The 22,217-nt window shown below is 39.5% G+C and overlaps 1 protein-coding gene across 3 annotated transcripts in view; it reads right to left on the bottom strand.

The window, feature by feature from the left end:
- Positions 1-22,217, bottom strand: part of PKNOX1 (PBX/knotted 1 homeobox 1) — a 34,794-nt gene that overhangs the window by 11,790 nt on the left and 787 nt on the right. The window contains exons 1-5 of one of the 3 annotated variants that reach the window (XM_040056298.2): positions 16,034-16,073; positions 12,284-12,363; positions 7,983-8,083; positions 5,738-5,865; positions 4,387-4,558 (exon numbers count right to left, since the gene is read on the bottom strand). In XM_040056298.2, coding sequence (XP_039912232.1) covers positions 4,387-4,558; positions 5,738-5,865; positions 7,983-8,033 — 351 coding nt within the window. In that variant the 5' untranslated portion in view covers positions 8,034-8,083; positions 12,284-12,363; positions 16,034-16,073. Of the gene's footprint in view, positions 1-4,386; positions 4,559-5,737; positions 5,866-7,982; positions 8,084-12,283; positions 12,364-13,609; positions 13,822-16,033; positions 16,074-22,217 lie in introns of those variants that run through there. The other 2 variants (XM_040056299.2, XM_040056297.2) reach the window with 2 other exon arrangements.

A 22,217-nucleotide genomic window follows, 5' to 3' on the forward strand; every position in this document is an offset into this window, starting at 1 on the left:
GCAGAGCCCCTCTCCACCACACTACTGCAGGAAGCTGTGCTGCTGTGCTTAGGAGGAAAACAAAACTTTGTAAATACGCCAAACCTGTCACCAGGACTTAGGAATTCATTTACAGCTACGTTAATTGTGGCCATATGGCTCCTGCTCTCTTGCAGCACAGGTGGAACAAACTTAATGTCAGCAGAAGTTCACTTTTTCCCTGAAAGTACAGAAAGCGAGAATTCCTGATGAAGTAACTCAAGCTGGACAAAGGTAATGCAAAGCAGTGTTTTCAGACAGGTCACAGCAGCACTAATATTTCGTTTATTCAGTGCTACTGCATAGAATATGCCACAGAAAAATGAAATTTTATAATTGATTCAGGCTTGTCAGCTGCAGCAATAAAACTGGAGTATCACTTCAGAGAAATGCACGAAGATGAAGTAACCATGAGATTTGTGTATATCCACAGAATCCTAGAATGGTTTGGCTTGGAAGGGACCTTAAAAATCATCTTGTTCCAACCCCTGCCACGGGCAGGGACAACTTCCACTATTGTTGAAATTGTTTTAAATAAAGATAATGGTAAACTATTAAGAAGAGGAAGAGAAGTTATTGAAAAAAACTTCCAGTTGTTGCTATCCAGAGCCTATTAATGTATAAATATGTCTCCAAATTTAAGAAATTGTATCTTCACATTCATAGCTCACCTACCTCCCTGACCCAAAACCTCCTGCAATTTAGATTTTCAGTGGAAGAACACAAGCTCTGGAAGAAAAGCTATTTTATTTTCATTTGTTCTGATTTGATAAGCTCTGTCCTCTATTTGGAGTCCCCAGCTACGAGACACAGCTAGAAAAGTTGTAGCTAGAGGTTTATGGGAAAGTTCTGCACATTAAAGCAGCAAAAGCACTACTCAGAAAGGCTTGGTCAGTCAATATTCAAATGACATCCGCTGGCTTCACCACCACAACTCTGGTTCCTGACACAACTAAGAATTCAGGAAGAGGGTACCAAGCCAAAAATCCTTACCCCAAACGAAACAAAAAGTAAGCAGCAACAGAGACCACCAAAATCTGGTTATTGACAGCAAACACACGTCTTCTGACACTGATCCTTGGTAAAAGGATTAAGGAGATGCAAATAGCATTCCGGGAAGATACTGAGGAAATTAAAGTTTTAAGAAAGCATGAAGAACATGAGCACAACTTTCAGCTTCCACTTCCTTCCCACAGGATTTGAAAGCAGGAGATCTGCAGGACAGAGCCACGGGGTCACCCCAGAGCACGTGGCTCAGGATTGCACCTAGACCTGGGAAAGGCACTGCAGAAATTAAAAAAGGCCTGGTAACAATTCTTCTGGATTGACTATGATCCTTTGCCCTGCTGATTCAAGATCACCAACTGATGTTGGAGAGCTTAACTGGGAAGAACAAAATCCTTAGAACAGAATCCCTCCATCTAGATAGTAACAAGGGTTTAAAACCTGGTTTACAGGCAATTTAGCAATTTATGAGTATCCTTAAAATTAAGTTTCAGGTGGATGCTATCCACATTTCCCAATGCTGAAATCCTTTTTAATACTAAAGCAGGAAGCCACCAATTAATTTAGAAGAGGAATTATAATACCAAAGTAACAAGATAATCTAGAGCATAGCTTAGTAAGAGCTACTCAAATTGGAACAAGCATCCACTGCTCTTAATGAACTTCCTTTCTGGTCAAAGTGATCTAATGCCTGTGCCACCCAGATTAACATTCTGAGGTCCTCTGGATGAACTCCAAACTCCTCTTGTGGAGTATTCAAGGCGCTTCAAGTGAGTACACAATGTGGAACGTTGCCAGGACTGTAAGTGACCCTACAGTCACTATCTGTGACCCTTCATAATTTCTGTTATCTACTTAATTAGCCCACAGGCAGCATGGAGCATGGAATTATATTCTGCTGCTTTGGAGCTGTCAGTGGAAGCTCACAGAAACTGCACATCTCAAAGAGGTAAAAGGAAAAAAAATGAAGCAGCTGACCAGTCTCCTTACGTAACAGGCCTGTGATTCTCAGGTAGGACCTAAATTGGGCTTTTTAGTGTTGTGATGCTCAGTCCATCTCAGTTTAGCTCCGGCTCTGAGTTGATCCTACTGAGCAAACATTTACACCTTATTTGCTTGACTCTGCTCCACCCTTCTAGCTCAGTCCAATTATCAGTCCTAACAGCTTCTTTCAGATGAATGGTTGAATTAACATTGGAGTTAAAAAGGGAAGGACAGCATTTGCAGAAGATGGAACAAAGGTGCACAATAGTGTTTCTTGCTACTAAAGGCAGACTTTTAAATCTCTATTAAAAATATATATGTGACAGGAGGCAGAAAAAAACTGCCTGTCTACAGCCTTCCCTGTGGCAAGCACCAATATTTCAAGTCGAAAAGAGACCAAAAGCCATGCTAGCCAGTTCACAACTTGACAGAAACTTGTGCTCCCTGCTCCATACCAAATGGAGAGCCTGTCAGAACGTCAGCTGTTCAGAGCTCCCAGCCTCCAGGACACGCAGGACAAGCTGCACTCAGGTTTCATCTGGTGTCCAGTAACAGAAAGTCACAGCTAACAATATGACCACAGGACAGGAGTGCAATGCCAAGGATTTTTGATTTTGCAACGTGGTTCCAGTTTAAGCCACTACTGACCTCAGCCGTCATGGAATCCAGGACATAAACAAATAATTCCTCAGCCACCTCAAGCAAAACCAGCCAGATTCATGCAGCCCATCAGCAAAGGGCAACACCACATAAACCAAGAGACGTTGTCACTAGAACCACAAACTGAAACCATAAACAGGTCAAGGACAGGAAGGACTATTTGAACACACCAGAGCCAACTACAACCAAAGCAAGCTGGATCTGATAGAGTGTTTATGTATGACCAAAAGCACAGGAACACGCCAAGGCAAGCAGGATCCTTGGGAAACCAGTCTTTGGAAGCTCACAGAAGCCACAGAACAGCTGAGGTTGGAGATTGTTTAATCCAAGCCCCCTGCTCAAAGCAAGGGAAGGTAGGGCAGGTTCCTCAGGGTCATGTCCAGCTGAGTTTGACTGTCACCAAGATGGAGACTCCACAATTCTCTGGGCAGCCTGCAATATTCAATCACCCTCAAAGTAAAAAGGTTTAATGGAACCTCCTGTGTTTCCATGCCCATCTCCTCTTGCCCTTTCACTGGGCACCACTGAGAAGAGTCACTCTGTCTTTTTCCCCTGTTAGGACCTGGCATTTCCCTTTGCTGAATTCCATGAGATCCCATTTTTCTGCTTCACCAAAAGCAGTGAAGTACCCCTGAATGGTGGCAGAGCCATGTGTGGATCAGCCCCATCTCCCAGTTTTGGAACACCTGCAAACCTGCTGAGGGTCCAGTCTGCCCCATCAGCCCAGTCACTGCTGGAGATGTTAAACAGTTCTGCTTTCACAGTCAGTCCCTGGAGAACAGCTCTTATGAGCAGCCCTCAACAGCACTTCATGCTGCTGACCAGAATCCCTTGAGCCCAGGGGGTTCACCCATTTTTCAGTCCACCTCACTGTTCATTTGTCTCATCCATGTCTTGCCAGTTTGTCTATGAGAACATTGTAAGAGACATCAGAAGTCAAGATAAACCAGGCAAAAGTCAAGATAAACCACAACCATGACTCTTTCCTCATCCACTGAGCCACAGCTCCTACATTCCAACTATGAGATTTCAGATGTGCTCCTGAAAAGAAATTGGGATTAGAGAGATATGGGAAAACAGTGATTCTGTGTTGGATTCAGAGAGTTACAAAATGAAGAAAATAATGTGAGGCTTACAAGTCAGCAGACCTGCTTCATGCAGAACAGAACTAACTCTCATTTTTGAGTAAAATATTGAAGGCAGGACTATTCAAAATATTGAATTCATCACAGGAATGACTTTCAGAAAGCCTAAAGGAGTCAATGACATGAAAGAAAAAATTGCGTATGTTAAAGAATTTCTAAGATCATCTTACAACAGCTCTTCTCTCACATTAACTAGGTGATCCATGATTTACATAAAATTGGAAAAAATGTACATCAATTACATGTTTTTGATAATATGTTAAACACCTGACACTCTAAAATTAATTTTCAGAGTCAATCTGGCTATGGAAAGGATTTGTTTCTGTTTGTCTCAATACACTCGTGTCAGCTGAGAGTAGGAAACAAATATCAAGAGCCCAATGTAAATTTACAGATGAAAGGGAAAAGAGGGTCAGAAGGAATTTTAAGAAAATATTTTTAATCATTAACACACAGAAGAATCTCTCACAGGCAGAAAAACATGAGAAGAAACTATAAGGACCAGTCGAGATCAGAAATTAGGAAGAAGCTGCAAATGTGATGATTGCTTCAGAAATAAACAGCTAATACTTACCAAATTATCGGTTTCTGAATCTTCACAAAAAAACGGTTTTCCTTCTTTCTCCTGCTTCCTTACAAAGTTTTCAATATCTACATCAAAACTGGCAGAAGTTGTGCCTTCTGAGCCTTGTGTAGATTGTTCACATTTTTCAAATAATAGTGCTAATAAGGGAAATAGTGGGTGCCTAGAAAAAGAAAGTTTAAATACATGAATAAGTATTTTCACTTATGTGAAAATGAAGACAACTAGCTCAGAAAAGCTCACAGTCACTGATGTGAGTGTGACAAGTTCTGGAAAAGACTGCTTCTAACACCGCTGGCTAGAGCAAAATAAGATTAAAGTTTATTTTCATTTTGATTTATCACACTCCAGAGGCAAATACAGCAGTAGAATACGTATATATTTAATTAAAGAGAAACAATCACACACAAAAAAGCTCTGACTGTTTAATTCACTGTAATTGAGTAGCACTGAGACAGATTAACACAGTGCATTAGAAATGAGATTCAGGATTTACAAAGAGGATGAATGCAGATTTAAATGAAGCCCGATAAAAATGAATTTATTCTTCAATGTGGGCCATACTTATACATCACAAAATAACTTTAAAATTTGAGAAGAGTATTCAGGCTGTGCTCAGAGGCCTCCTTTGATATCATGCTCTGAGAAGATTTGGTTAGTACAAGTCTGCAAATGAATGGATACATCTTTTCTGCCTCAGGTTGAGGTTTTTTGGTGTTTTGTTTGGCTTTTTCCTGTTTTGGTGGTTGTGGGTTTTTTTTTTTTTTTTTTTTTTTTTTTTTTTTTTTTTTTTTTCTTTTGGAACCTGAAAACCAGTAATAATTCTGTCTTTATAAAGCAGTCAAAGTGAAAGAACACCTAAACCCATGAAGACTGAGCAAACTGCTTAGCACAGTACTTTTTACTGAAAAATCTTTAATTAGTGTGCTCATACATCAATATTTAATCCATTTTGAGCTAATTACTGGGGAATAGATTGTTATCCTTAAAGAAAAAGGAATAAAGCTTGACCTAATTACAATAAAAGTAAAAACTCGTATTAAAGATAAAAACTACAATATGACAAATATCGAACACAATTTAAATTCTAAGGCAGCTTTCTAAATTTGGCAGCCACCCTTAGAACACCCTTTAAAACCGCTGAAATTGAAAAATCCCACAAGCTCAGCAGGTTTTTTCCTTGGCTGACGACTGACAGTGAAGCCTATTTGGTCTCATTCTTTCCCTACAAACTACGGAGAGACTGATTTTAAGCTACTCATTATTTATTTATTCAAAAGACCCCCAAATCCTCTACCCTATCCTTCACCCTTCAGAAGACAGAACAGGAGTCCATCACTACCTGTAAATGGCCTGCTTGTCTGCATCCATTGGAGTCTGAGATTCTACGGGGGCAGGACTCACCCCTTCGGCATCAGTCTCAGAGCAGCTGGGATCTTGTTCAGTTTTTAACTCTGTTACCACTTGCATCTGCAAGGAAAAAAAAAAAAAAAATGAATAAAAAAAAAAAAAAAAAAAAAAAAAAAGGGTAAATCTGCAGCCCTGACGTAAAATAAGGGTGCTGTGTTCTAAGGAAAGAGCAGTGCAAAGGGCTCCTGAATTGCCAGAAGGTTGGTGTGACTTGGCAAGGACACAAGAAGTCGTAGCGGCAACAAAACCCCTCTTTTAATCCCTGACACTTTTTTGATGGATAAAGGTCACTCTCAAGTTTTAGCATTTTGGCTTTAAAATGGGAATGACAGATATTAGTAAACTGTTGAAGCATTCTGTCTCTGAAGTGGCTGGTTTTGGAGCAGCCTACAGTACGTTGCTCCAAAAAGTTCATGGGAATGTCTGCATTAGAATCCTTTAGGATGAAATCAATGTAAAGAAAAGTTTATCCTCTTAGGTTTTCTTTCTTATTTTTTACTGTGCATTGTAGAAGGGTAGTAAAGAAAAGGATCTTCTAGGGTTTTTTTGTGCATTAAAATGCACATTTGCTTAAAAAGATCTGAAATATTCTGTGTCCCTCCAGGCCTTCAATTATAGGAGCATAACCTCCCATGACCTTTAGAACTTCATTTTACATACTGTAAGAACCAAGTATTTTAGGGCTATCAAACTACAGGAGAACATCAATAACACCTTCTACACATCCATTTAACACACACTTATACCATGGAAAAGCAACACAGAGCCACAGCTTCACCTGGGAACCTCCTAAATTGCATTAGGAGGCTGGGCACACCTTTGGGGTGCTTTGAAGGTGTTCCAAGTGTTTTTCCCATCACCTCCAGCTAAATATCTTTTGGACTAAAAGATCTTGCAGGAACCTGAACTGTGAAAGTCACAATTTCCACCCCTCAGCTCAAACTCTGGTTTTCTCCCATTTGAGCACCTGCACAAAGACATAGAACCACTGCAGTCTTTTGTGTTACTTCTCTTTTATCTCAGGCAGAGGACAGACACTGTTCTAGGCATCTCCAGGCAGCCAGAACTGACAGCTGCAGAGATGAAGGTCTCCAGAAACTATCAGAGAACCTGACTTTAACAGAATTTATTTTATTTCCACGTAACAGCAGAAGAAAAACTTACAGTATTCTTAACAGTCTGGGAGAACCAAAAGGTTTGTGCTTTATTACCTGTTGGGGTCAAGCCATCTCCTAGAAAAATCAGAAACTGAGAAAATTCAGCATCTCCCACTCAACAGAGCAGCCTGCCTTGCAGTGAGCTCCCTCAGCAAGAAGAGATGATTTTCAAACCAGAATGCTTGGGGGAGAAAAAAAAGAGTAACTAATGGACTAATTTCTTGGCTAATGACAGGAAGGAGGAGCAAATTAAAAGGGGATGACTCAGACAAGTGATTATAAATGTTGACCATACATCTGCAGAATTTGAAAGGAGGGAGTATGTTTAGTCAGGGTTTTATCTCCCTAGGAGGAAGAAACAGCTCACTTAAAACTGCAAGTTTTTTTGCTGTGGGCCACTTCCGAACTAGAAAAACAGCAGGCACCTAAATTACCTGTCTACCTTGGACACTGAGAGCTTGAAATACAAACAAATAAGAATAAAAAGCTCTCTCCCAATCTTTTATTTAGAAAAAAGAACATTTTACATTTACTGCCACAGGACGGTATGCATTTGCTGGGGGAATAAAGTCAAATATGTAAAGTAGGTGAGAGGAGAGAGAAAAATTAGAATAAAAGAAACGAACAATAAAACTAAAAATCAAAAATCTGTCTGCGTTCGGATGAACATTTTATAGGAGATGAGGAAAGCTGCTGGTTTTTTTTCTGACTCTTCCCCATTGTTGCCATCTGCTGACAGAAGTACTTGTATTTATTGCTCAGGGCTGACACAGAGTAACAGAAAAATGAGTCTTCAGAATAAAGGCCACCTCACGACTTGCCTCCAGTTAGCCGAGTTTTAATTTAGCAATTTCAAGTGTAAAACTACACAGCCTGGTGTACAAAAGACAAACATACATGACTATGTTTCATTATTCCAGACTGAACAATGCCAAAGCAGGCACTAAGGACAAAGTCACTGGGTTTTTTTCCCCTCTTCCTAAGTGCATTTTGTTCTTAGAGAAAGGAAAACACACCTACCTGTTGTCCATCTTGATAGTTGTCTATACTTAATGTCTGTGTTGCCATCATGGTTATAAAGACATTAATTGTGTCAAATCATCATAAGCTTGAAAAATATCCTTTAAAGAAAAAAAAAATAAAATAGCCAGTTAAAAATGTGGCCCCTTAGAATCCAGGTGTAAAGGGTGAAGAAAAAATAAAGGTAGAAATTCAGATTTGTGCACACCGCTCAGAGAGTTTATTGACAACATGGCCACGTGCAAATTCAAACAATAAATAAATTCAGGTTTTATCAGCAAAATGTTCATTTATCTTTTTGTATTTTAAAGTTTATATTTAATAAGAGGCTGAGGTGTTTTTATACTCACAAGCTTCAAGTGAACTTTAGCATTCATTTCTGCACTACTTAACTGATATTCTAAGGTAATACCTGAAATCTAGAAATGGGCAGGTTTCTGGTTTTGTGTTTTGAAAAGGCTCCCAACACACTGAGCATCACTGTAACTGAAATAATTAGAGCTAAAAATGATGAACCAAATGCAAAATGCTAAGGAATACTCTGCTCACTTTTGGGTGTGAAAAAAGTAGGGCCTGAAACTACTTTCAGAGACAAATCCTCAAATCATTTCTGACATCAGGAATTTGCCACCCAAGTCATTTAGGGTTCAACAAAGGAGGGAACAACATCTAACAAATTTTAAACAATTGGGCCCACGTGATAACAAAGTTTCAAAAGGGACCTAGGAATTCAGAAGTCTCGATTTCAGAGACATTTCATATTTTGGGAAATATTAATTACAATAGGATTTAAACACAAGCAAAGACACGTTAATCTCTCTAGGCATTAGCTGGAGTTTGGTGCCCAGATGAGTTAAACATTTTTAAGTGAAGACATACAGTAATTAAAAAAGAAAAAAAGCAGAGCACCACCACCAGATAGAGTGTACCCAACAAATTATTACTTCACATTTCATTTTCTTGTCAGATTTGCAGCCATTACAACTGAAATCATGTAACTCATTAAGCTATTACCAGTAACTATTAACACAGAAGTCAATTTTCCTTGACACGTAGGAGTCCTAACGTTTAGCTACCATTAAAAAAATCCATACTAAAAAAGAAGTCAGAGCTCATGTCTTGAAAAATATTACATCCAGGTAATAATTCCAAGCCTTCTGCTCTTTTTCATTTATGTCAGTATTGAAGAACTAAGTTCTAAAATTTTCACCAGTTTAAGATCTGAAACAATTTTTTTTTTTAATATGTTCCATCATTACTTTTTTTTTCAAATAAGTCCTTCCCTTATTGCATACTACTACTGCATATGACCATTTTTAAGACCAATTTTTACATTTCTGGATATTTTCTCCCATAGATTATAACAGTTTCAAGTGAGTGTTTCATTTTGCAAATACAGGACAAATTTCAAGGTTCCCTTCTTTGACAACAGTTTCAGGCACAGGGAAAAACCAAAATCCTCAGGAGAAACCTCAAGCCTTACTTTGCATCAAATTCACTCAGTGTAATTCCTAAGTATGAGCGCAATTTAAAAAATATTTTTTAATTAAATTAAAGAGAACAATCAAATTTTGGTGAGCTTCAAAGACCAGAGAAGTTTGCCAAGATGATTTAAGCATTGCTTCCTCTACAAACTAGGTTATATCTGTTTTTACAGCACGTCAGTATTCTTTCTTTTAATCTCCAAAAACATTACTGATTTCTCCACCAAAATTAAAAATACAAAGGAAACAACCTAAGTGCACTCACTGATAGAAGGACTTCAGATTTTAATTTTTTTTTTAACAGCTACAAATCATTTAGTGTTAAAAGTTACATCAGCATTTGCCACAGTAAGTGAGATACCTCTCAAAATACTTTACGGGAACACATTCTAAAGCATCAGCCCTGTAAGCATTTGCCTGATGTTTAAACATTTATTTTCTTTCACAAATGGCAGCTGACAGCCAGTGCAAGTGCCTGTCTGTTTTGATAGAGTGAACAGGCACATAGAAAACGCTGCTTTTCTTCCTTCTCAAAAGACATACATTTAATTTATGACTGTGACATCCAAAGCATGGACCAGACTACCCTCAAAATAAAAGCAGAATAGTTGAAGCGATCAACAAAGAAAGAGCAAACACTATTTAATGATTATTTTAAAGCCAAGTCCCACAGAAAACGCTGCTAAAAAAATTGTTTGACTGTGGAAGAAAGATAAAATTCTTAGGCAAAAATGGGAAAATAAAACAGTTGTAGAAGAGGCAGAAAGTCTGAAGAGTTCACAGGGACGTAAGATCATATTTGTGGTACGAAGAAAAACCTGGAGAGGGAGGCCACAAAGACAATACACGTAAACTGGTAAAGACAGTAGGACACAGCAAGAACTTTTGGAGAACAAGACAAGCTGGACTAACCCCTCCTCCCAGATTTCCATAATGAAGAGACGTTCCACATCTGGAAGGGCCTCGGGCCACACAAAAGAAGAAAGGAGGTGCACAGCTCTGAGCTAGATCCATAGATTATTTCATCTAGAAGGACTTTTGCCGTATTTTCTCCCAGGGGAACGACTGGAAAGAATTCTACATGGGTATATCCTTTATTTCCCACAAGAGCTTCCCCTCTGACTTATAATTACAGCAGAAAAAGATTAAGCTATTAGGCAAGATAGGAACTGCTGAGATTCAGTGAAGACAACCGCTGCAAATCAAGAAGAACAAATTGAGCTAATCACACACTTAAATAGAGGCAATTAACTGAGGAATCACTCGTGTTCACCAAAAAGAAACATTTCCTCATTACTCAGTACAGGCAAGAAACAAACTACGCTAAACTTTAGGAGAAGGTATTTACAGATTTGGCTTTTACGGCCTCATTTGGGCTGCAGCGCCCGGGGCTCGTTAGCGGCGCAGCCTCCGCAGATGCTCAGGCTGCAGACAGCGATGGGGCTGCTATCGCTCCCAGATGTTTATCACTGCCACAGCTAATGACTTCCACAGCTCCTCCACACGTGGATGCTTTCTGATCCTTTTTACATCGAGGCAGCCAGGCTGGTTCAGGCCTCTCGCTGCTGAAGGTGGCTATGATGGAAAGCAGCTGACCTGCTCTGAAGCAGTTGTGGAGCACTGGAACAAGCCCTGCTCTTGGCTGACCTACTGGTGTGGTCATTTCTGGCTCATGTGTGCCCATCCTCAGCTCACAGCAGGAGCATCTCCAACCAGCACACCCCACCTCAGGGCACAGGGTATTTGAGTATCTGAGGTGAACTCAAGAGTATTTTGATTTTTGGACATCTTAGCTCTCAAAATGCCAATTATTCTCTGTGAAAGAAATGGAGAGTGGAGGGAAAACTGTGTGTTTGTGTTACATTCAAAGACTTACAAATAACAAAAATAACCCGAGGGTGAGTCTGCCAGTCTGCTTCACAGAACAGAGCTAACTCTCATTCTATTTGAGAGCAAAGCGTGTGGAAAACCCAAGGAAGAACTTAAGGTCGTGTAAGTGGAAGCTGCTGCATGATCTGCAATCAGAAACTCCACTGATACCTGTGGCAAAAGGGAATTCATAAAAGATCATGGTCTACAAAGCAAAAGGGGATAAAAAAAAAAAGGGAAGATTTTTATAATTCGAGGTGTGATGGGGAAAATGTCAAGCAGAAAGGAAGCCAAATGAAGAGGGGCAATCATAATTAGAAACGTGGAGACTTTGTGTAAGCTGAGTGTGTAAGAGAAGAGTAAATGTGAGCTGAAACAGACACACAAAGTGATCACTTAACATTCGTCACTCCACTCCTCACTTGTTCCACTTACTCCTGTATAATTAAGGGCACAGGGACCACCCAGGAACGTTAACAGAAGGTGCAAGTGAGCTGCTGGAGATCAGTGGTATCATTTTTAACATACACAAGCTACAACAGATGTTTGTAAGAGATATAAATAGTTATGCTTCAGGCTACGACCTAACCACCAACCCTCTTAGGGTTGCGAAGGAACTACCCAACAGACTTGTTAACAAGTAATCATTCCTTCTAATTTTCCCTCATACATGTTTCTTTGAAGTCCTTCTGAGAGAAATGCATGACTGGCAGATTCGGCAGGGCTCTTTGTTCATTCTTATTTAACTTTAGTCCTGGCACTTGCTCTGTAACATTAGATCCTTACATTCACACACCAAGTTAAAAAGAAACAAAAATCAATTCTCTTTGACACATGAAAAGCATTTAGAACTGGCTTCCTTTTCAACACAATACAGGATGATATCTATTTCCAGGGCACGCTGTTTTCGAAAGAAGATAAAATATTGGCCATGAGAAAGCTGCTCACCCCTTTCCTTCAATGAGTTGAAGACATTATCTTGTTCCAGCACAGAGATCCCACTGATGTACAACGTGGAAGACAGAAACCTAAAAACCAACAGAGAAACAGTCAGAAGAAAACACCACAGAACACACGTTCTAAGACTCAATATGACTTTTTAAAAAATTGTCTTATTTTGTGGTTCCCTCATCAAGTTTTAATGAACAGACAGGAATTTTTTTTTGCGCCTTTTGCAAATTTTTGCATTGTTAATAATCTCTGATCGCACCCATTATCCCACACTTTAATTTCTTATCCCATTATTTGATCTTTCTCTCATCTTATTCCATTCATTCTCTGCATTCACCTTTGTCTCTGCTGACACCTCTAACAGAAGGTTCCATTTGGATAATAACTCCCTCACTGTTCAACCTTCATATTTTACTCCTTGGCTCGGTGTCTGTCTGCCAAGACTAGACAAGACACATCCCAAAAATAAAACCAAGAAATGCAAATAGGAATAACTCAGCACTGTTGTGAAAATTAAGCAAGAAATCAAGAAAGGTGAGAGATTTTTTTTCCCCTATTTAAATCTTCATAATAATTTGTAAACAATCCATGGTAAAATCAAAGCATGATGCTAGATGTGGGCTAGTGTGAGGAACCTGTGTTCTGTGAAGACAGGTTCTGCTACAGGATTATTAGGCAATTTTAAAAAGCTTTCCAAAAAATACCACTTAAAATGACTTTAATTACATTTAATAGCACCCATTTGATATACTGAAGCTACTTTTAAAAAGTAGTAAGGATTGTGAAAGCAAAGTAGTAGAAGATTGTGAAAACAGAAAACACAACTGCTGAAAAGCATTAAAAAACCATCTCAGGGGAAGTTCCAGACACCGAGGTTGCACAGAGGCCACCAGAAATTAAATGATGGCTAAAACACAGCTGAGATCTTGAATCTGATTATCTCTGTTTCTTGCACAGGCAAAGTTCACAATAAGAACCAGAGAGAAAGTAACTGCAACATTTTTGAAAGCAAGATGAAATTGGTCTTTGAATTAGTCTTTAAATTTATTAAAATGAGTGCACGTGTTGTTTTCCAAGAAGTGATGGTTTTCAGACAAGTTCACAGAAAAACAAAATGTGAAGGGCCACTCAATCTAGATGACATCTCTGGCTCAAGAAACCTGGTTCTAAACAGAGCAGGGAAGGTATTTGAGGAGTTTTAAGGCAGTTTAAATTTCCACCATTGGTTAGAGACTGAACACGGAGCAAGAAGGAGTTTCAGTCCAGAGTGATACACCTGGTCTTGAAGGTTCAAGGAGTAGATGGCACATCAAAAGTTCTTACCACTTTTCCTTAGACTGTCAAAGATCTGTGTCTTCAGAAAACGGGCTTCTCTCATTTTTGCAGCTTCTTAATTCTGTTCTGAGGACAGTGTAACCCTCTTACTCCCTTCTTCACATGCCATGCATTTTGGTACTCATTCTCACTTCAATTTACTGGGCTACTTTCAGACAAAAGACTTCTCACTATTCATGGCATCTTCAGAACGGAGGCCACTGACAGATAAATCAGGATAAACAAATAGATAAATGATCTATTCCTTGTCTCTGGTCAGACATAAGGAGGACTACTGCAGATCTGAAAGTCCTGCTCTTCCATTCAGAAATAACTGCAGCCAAGAACTGATTGGGCCACTGCTGCCAGATCTGGTTGGTCAAATATTCAGTGTATGAAGAAGTATCCCTTCCTGCAAAGCCTTCAGCTGAAACTCTGGAAACAGCAAATTTGTAGACAGCTTATGAGATATTGAGGGTAGGAATAAAGAGGTGCTAACGAAATGCAGGCCTCGGTGAAAGATGCTGCACAGGGAAGGATGTGGCTGAGAAGGAGCCAGAGGATATTGCAATGGTATCTCTTCAAAGAGACACTGCACAACATTTAATACTGCTGTCTACCCTAAAATAAATCAGACAAGAGAGATCAGAGCTTGCAGATGATGATGTCCTCTTGCACATTTCAGTGGGGGCAAGAAGAGGGAGCAGATACACCTGTTACAAGGCGGAGAAAACACCAGGGCACTGTGGAGTCTTAACCTGGAGTTGATATTGCCAATTTTTGTTTTCCTTTTATTCCTCTGGCAGAGAAGCCTTAAAGCCATGCCATCATCATAAAAATACCTAACTACGAAACCAAAACAAAGGGCAGTTTGCTTTGTCTCTAAGAAAGTGACTCACCACTGAGGTTCTAACTACAAAGTAAAACAGGAACTTGTTCATTCAAGCATTGAAGAAGCCTCGTTTGAGTCATCCTCTCATTCTGCACTTCAGGAAGCAAAGACCGGTGCGTACATTCGCGTACACAACAGGAGCAGACATTAAGATCCACGTATTTTTATAGATTCAAATAGTGATAGCAATAATTGATTCAAAGAATGAAGCAGTAAGTAGAGCACACGTGCCAACATCCAGGATTCATTCTACCTTTGCTGCAGCCCATCTCCATCTCCACTGACCTGCCCACGCAGTCATTCACAGAAATTAAACAAATCAATATGAAGCTGATGCAGACAAGTTTATTAAAACTGTGCTCAATGAGAATGTTCCCCTCATTCAGCACCAAGGTGGCTTCCATTTCCTCTGTCTCATGTACTTAAGAAGTACAGCCATTATTTAGAATATTACACTTTTAAGAAAGACAATGTTCCTGCTCAGGAACATAACGCCAGCCTCAGGGGTATCCATCACACAGACACAGCCACTCAGTTACTCTACAACAGCTATGCTGTCAATTGCCCTGGGAGCCAAGCCCTAAAAAGCCACAAAACCAATTTTTGCCTGCAGTAAAATGAGATTTATTTTGTGTCACTTTGTTCCCTTTATTGCTTGGTGGTGCAATAGAATTATTTATATGTTAATCTTGATGAATATGAGATTACATTTTCAAAAATGAATGCAAATAAGACTTCAAGAAACTGAAAATTAAAAATAAATTAAAATCCATAACCAAAGTTGAACTTCTGCAGAAATACAGGCTACACTCCAAGCTACCATCAACCTTGTTTTGCATGTAGGATTTCGGTATTATGTAATAGTGACTTTACTCAGCAAGATCTCTCCAACAGTGTTGCTGTTTTGTTGTCCCATTAATCTTTCATAGCATCCTCTTTTCATATCCCTACGTCTAGATCTTAACAATCCATACAAAGTATTCACTCCACAGGCCACCTCCCAAGCACCACCACACATTGTCACACAGCATGACCAACAACAAACCATCTCATTAAAAGGTTTGTGTTCCTTTAGCAGCTCACTCTTTGTTTAAACTCTGCTTTTGGTACATTTAATTCTCTGAAATCTGCTATTTGCAAGTACCAGATTAAAAAAAAAAAAAAAAAATCCACTTTATAAGCTAAAACCGGATATGCAGTTAACTGATAAAATGAATATTAAGGATGCATAGATCATAGGAATTCCTCCAGGCACAACAGCAGAAATAAAACTGAGGGGATCTGGGTCATGTGAAGAACTCCAGCTCCTAATTCTGCACACATCCTTGGTGGGTACATCAGCATATTTCTAGGGAAAGATGCAAAATCATGTGTCACATTCCTGATTCCATGTCATCACCAGTTTACCACAGTCCTTCTTAACAAGGACGAGAAAGATGAGGAATTCTACCCAATCCAGTCATAAAATGATGTATGCCAGGTATCCTGCCCCCAGGTATCTCATGGAATTCCAGAAGGAAACCCTAAGGTTGCTCTCCTACCTTCTGCAAAATAGAATCCTCATTCTTCTAAGGAAAGATCCTCAAATTCAAGGAACTTCCTGCAGCATCTCAGTTCTCCTACTCAGTCCACACTGTAATTTGACCCTGCTTTATTAGCCCTATAAAGTAATAGTAAGGAATTTAGGGGACTAAACAGCAATTTCGGCAAGAGAAAAACAAAACTTGGGGGAAATGAAACCTCCCTCTTTGATTGTTCCAAGACTCTTGAGGGATTAGGGTATGAGGGAGCAAAAATATTTCCCATCACTCCCTCATCCACTGCCAATATTCATATAATAAAAGAATATTCCTTTTTTCCTGCATTCTTAATATTACTGACTGAATGACTTTATGGGTCCAGCACGAGAATCCTCACACATATTTATTGTTACAGGACACAGAAGGATTTTTTTTTTTTTTGCCCTCAGTTTTCACCCAACGTGTTTTCATAACGTGTTGGACCCAAAAATCAGGAAGATGGTGTCACATCTGCCTTGCCGCTCTCGCGGCAAGAGGGTGGCACTGGAAAGACTATAAACACTCGTCACATCCCAGAGGATTTGTATCAGCACTTCCACAGCTGGAACTGATCCTCTACAACTCCTGCTTACTGATATTTAATCACATTTTCAAACTCAATTTCATTAAAAAAAAAAAAATCAATAATCAGAAAAAAAAAAAAAAAAAAAAGAGAGAACTCCACCACCCTCCCCATTTCCCCGGCATTCCCCACATGGATAAACAGGGTTGTTTATGTCCTAGACACAAATCCATCCCTTTGCCACAGAAGCCTTTGGAATATCACACAAGCACGTCCCCAATTTCTTACTTTTGAAGACACTCATGGAACCGTCTCCTTCCAGGCAAATGAAACCAAAGCACCAGGAAATCCTATTTTAATCATGATTTGCATCAGCACCCAATAAAGTATGACTGAAATGAATCTTGCTTTGTGTTTATACTTTGTGGTTTCATAAAGAAGACACAGAATAACCACCAGTCTCTCTGCCTTTATTGCTATTGAATACTTTACAATGTGAGCATTTTGTGTAAGCACATGTTATGTTTTCCAACATTTTTATTATAAACCCATAAAAGTTTCCAATTATTCTATGAAGGCATGAATTCCTGGCGCTATTGAAGTAGTTGAAGGGTGAATAGGAGTTTTATTTAAATAATAAATGCATTTTAAATGGACTTTGGATGTTGAATGGGCAAGGAAATGCTCTCTACACACTTTTGACATTTAAACAATTCATCAAGATCAAGATGTTCCCTTATCAATTATTTCATTTTTATATCTTTTATGATTTCTGGAATAACAACCCCATTAATGAATCAAGCATTAACTTGGACTAGCCAAAAAACCTGAAAGTGACACAAAATCCTGGTCTGTGAAATCCAGTTCCAATCCATCACTAACTTTTCTAAAATCTTCCCTGTTTTGACTCTAACATTTGGTCAAACCTGAACAACTAACTTTCTTTTGCTACTAGGTTTAGGTCTTAAAATGAACTGTTATTTTCTTTTTAAAATAAGGCTTAATAAAAACTTCCTTTCCTGCTCCACTCTTGTTTCCCACCTCTCCCAAACACAAGTCTCCATCCTTCCAGGAATGCTGCCTAAGTGTTCTGGGGTAAAGAAAGACTAATTAGGATTAAACTTACCCATCACCGACTGCTGTGAGCTGCATCATGCTGAACCACTTGGTCCAGGTGACACGTGAGGACCAACAGACAGGGAGGCACTCGTGTTACACAGAATATTCAGGTAATTTAGTAAAATAATAATAAATAATTTGCCCAGTACCATATAAACCTGGTTTTCCACGAGGTTATGGTCTGTTGAAGTTGCTCAAAGAACAGCCATATGCTCCATATGAATGCTTATGCTCCTTTCCCCTCTGCAACACTAAAATCCACCACTCAACTGCTGACATGCTCAATCTTAAATAAGAAGAATCCCGCCTTTCTTATAAATTAACATATTTACTTTCTCTCAGAGTCATTCTCAAGATGCTGAGTCATTTTAAAGTTGGCAGAATAACCCTACTCAAACATATTCATTGTGGCAAATTTCAGTAGGAATAAGAATTAAGCTACTGAAATCAACACCTCAAAATAAAAATAATAATAATCAAAAAGATATCCAGATAATCTTCCTTTTGGTATTGCGATTATTATAGCCTAGACCACATAAAAATGGGCTAGAAAACATAAATTAAAGGATCATAGACTGACCCAGAAGTTTTTCAGTTACAAAAACATACAACACAGCACACACGTCTTCATTGTCCTGTTCTCTAGGCATGTTAAACATGGGTAAAGATCCAATTTCTGTTCTCTAATTGCCTCTGTTCCCTTGGAATATAAAAGGCTTGGACTTTATTTTTCAGCAAGTATGGTAACATCCTTTTCCCTTTGCTTTGTTTGCTGTGTAACTCATAAAAAGCCAAGCAGGATGTGAAATATAGCCACACTTCCTAGCTTCTCCTGCCCTCAAGAAAAAACACATGCAATTCCAAAACCTCACCAATAAAATAAAAACTGGAATTAGGAGGTTTAAAAGAAATGGATCCCTCTTTCAGAACACCAGAAGTAAGCTGCCATATTCTACTTTTTTTGCCTGAATTTCCCATCAGCTGCCGCAGAGAGAGCTGCAGATCCCTGGGCACAGCAGGGTAAGGGATACTCTGTGATCATCACACTCAGCTGCCATTTTCAAAATTCACCTTTTGACTCCCTGTGTACTTAAACAGCCCTCAGGTTTAACAGCAAATACCTTTTGTACACCTAGGTACTAAAAAATGAGAACAGCACAGCCTGGAGCAGCTGCCACATCAAACCCCAAACAATGCGTTCCTGCAAAGGACAACAACCAACCATGCGAGAACAAGACCTGAGTTTAATTTCCCTTTCTAGCACCAACTTTTGCCCCTCAGTGCCATTCATGATGTGGTATCCCCTCGTTGCTGGCAGGGGAACCAAGTTACTGCCCCTCACCAACTTCATAAAAACGTGCCACAGCCCCGTAAGAAGAAAATTGGCATTTCCAGACCCGTGGTGCCATTAGTTTATTTTCTACCCCACCCCCAGTTCTACCTGATGAATCCTGTGTTCCACACTTCTGGTGAACAAAGTAAAGAACCTGCTACAAGTGTGACTATTTCAGGATTCAGTTCCCTTAGGGAGATCTAAAATGGTCTGGGTAAAAGATTTTGGCAACATCTGGCATCAAGCAAATGAAAGAGCTCTATCAGCAGCTTTTTCTCCTTGGTCTTGGAATCCTTTTGCTTAGAAGAGCAGTAAATTGTTTTACATTTTGTACAGCACTGAGCTGTAGCAAAATAAACCCCACTGAGACTTCTCATTTTTAAACCTACAGACTCTTTGAACAAGTGAGAAGTGAAGTAACCAGCTGCTGCTGCAAGAGAAGTTAACATTCGCAACATTTTTAATTTCACACACACACACAAAAAAAATTGCATTTGGTCTTACTTAGACCAAAATAAAAATATTAATCTGCTTTACTTTACTGTAAGCTTTCACATATGTGCCAGTTTTGCAGAGGCAACATTTGGCTCCCAGAGCACGATGTAATATTCTGAAATACAATTTGGACCGCTTCATTCAGGACATTAACACGGCCATTAGAACAGGCGGTTCCAGTGCCACAGCGCTGGTTCTGTGACCGTTCACCCTCGGCCGCTAAGACAAGGCTGAATTTCACCAAAGAGTCAGTCTTTTCCAGGAAATTGCATTGCTCCTGAACGCTCCCAAACTTGCTGTGGTAGCAATCAGAATTATCAGGGCATTATTAGAGCACTGCATTTAACAGCACAGAAAAATACAGCTGGAAAGCAAAATTCTGAAGAGATTACGGCTTCCAGAAGACTAACCATTGTATAAGACTAAAGTATTTAAAATAAATTAAATTTGTATTTCATTCATTCTAAATTCCTTTCAGTCCTATCATGGAAGACTGCAAGGACTTAGTTTTAAAATGTTATTTTTATTTAACCCAAATATCACAAATTGTATTAAGAGTACAAATCAAATCTCTAAGTACTTAATACCAGCTTGACTTTTTACATGCCAAAGTGCAATCTCCAAATACAAAATAAAATCCCCACCAACCCTAACAAACAACAACGTACTCAAAACGTGAAGAATTCTTGGGTTTTCTTTCAGCACATGGGAAATGGTAACAAGAAAAATTTCAGCCCAGCAAAACACATAAGCACAGATTAAAAAAAAAAAAAAAGCATGGCCCAAACCCACTGGGGAGATCAATGAGAAATGACCCGAGCCTCCAAAATTTCAGTGCAGCACAACAGCCCCTACTTTACCCTGTGACATCCCATCTTCACCCTCTGACTGAAGCACACTGAGCTCTGTGTTTCACTGAACTGGAGATTACGTGAAGAAAACACAGTAAAACCTACACTGAAATTTTCCTGTGAATACTTTAATTATGAGATGACAAGGAAATATGTCAAGTAGTCAAGAGTAAAAATATGCTGTACAGTTCATAAAATAAACTGAAGATAGAACATACATGAGAAAAATAATCAGAATTATTTTGAATAGATTATGTGAAATGTTTGGGGGGGGTTTTCCTTCAGAAATTTGAATGTAATGATTCCATATGTGATTGCACACAGTCTCGGAAAAGGATAAATCTGGAATTTTACTTGACAGAACATGCACCCAAAATGCATTTGCTGTTGCTTGATACTGTAGCAATGACACAGTCTGGAAATACATGTAAGGATGGATTTCTGATAAAAATCAGAACAACTTGTTTCCGGGTTCAGCGTAATCCATAAAATTCACACATGCAGCTAACAGGGACTGACCAGGATTCCATCCAGCTGCAGAAGCCATCTCACTTCAACCACACATACAAACCTAGCAAAAGGGATATAACCCCATAGAACAGGCAGCCCATAAATGGCTTATATCCCACAGAGGACAGGGAAAAACCTGTGAGTGTATTCACACTATGAACAACACTAAGGTGTGTGGACATCCTAAGCCATAGTTGTTACAATTCTCCTCATCAAACAATCTACACTGGTGAAATTTTGTGAAACAGCAGGCTTGAGAATAAAATTAGGAACTAACTAAATGTGTGGTTTTTGTAAAAACTAAGAAACGATTTAGTTAAAATAAAATTGAGACATTTAGCATACTTGGAGAGTGACCTACACACTCTTGCTATTCTCCACAGGATCTTGGCCCAAGTGTTTTCCAACATCCAGAACATAATGCCCATGTTCCCTGTTCCTGGGATCTGTTTAACAGAATACACAATCTATTCCAAAGAGGGGCAAGGAAAAAAAATGAATTTTGCCTGGACAGCTCTCAAGTGCACGTGTTTTATTAAAAAAGAAAGCCAACAAATCAGCAATTCATTCAATTCCTTTACTTTTAAGGGTTTCCTACCAGATATTGTGTCTTACATTAGGAATAAATTATTCTTCCTGTGAGAATGGTGAGGTACTGGAATAAAGAGAAGCTGCCCCATCCCTGGAGGTGTCCAAGGCCAGTTTGGATGGAGCTCCGAGCAACCTGGGACAGTGGAAGGTGTCCCCACTCATGGCAGGGGGTTGGATGATCTTTAAAGTCCCTTCCAACCCAGCTTCTCCCTCCCTACACCATACCAGTCATTTACTCAAGACAAAACTGCAAAAAGGAACTAAAAACTTCAGCAGCAGATTTAAAAAAAAAAAAAAAAAAAAAAAAAAATTTAAATAGCAATTAGCGATACAGAGAATTATCACACAAACGCGTTAACCGCTTATATTGTTATATTGTTAATTGACGAACTCCGGCGTGCTGGGAACGAAGGGAAGCCACGGACTGCTCCATGAGACCTGGGACATGTGTCTCACCGAGGCAATACTTGGGGATAAAACCAGCGCTTGATTTATTATTGTTTACACACATCCCCAGCGGGGCCTCTGGGCAGTGTCAAGTCTCAGCTCCTAATTGCGGCCGCGTAAACACCCGGCAACCCTCGGCCTGGCTGCCGGGAAGGTGTCTGCTCACAGCCCAGCCGGGAGACCAGGGGGTCACACCGACAAGAAGACAGAACCGAGGAAGAAACCCAAACCGGCTCGGCGCACGCTGCCCCGACCGGGCTCCGCTTTCTACGAACGCGGGCGGCGCGGGGAGCATCC

Source organism: Hirundo rustica, chromosome 2 (assembly GCF_015227805.2).
Source record: "Hirundo rustica isolate bHirRus1 chromosome 2, bHirRus1.pri.v3, whole genome shotgun sequence".
Classification (NCBI taxonomy): domain Eukaryota; kingdom Metazoa; phylum Chordata; class Aves; order Passeriformes; family Hirundinidae; genus Hirundo; species Hirundo rustica.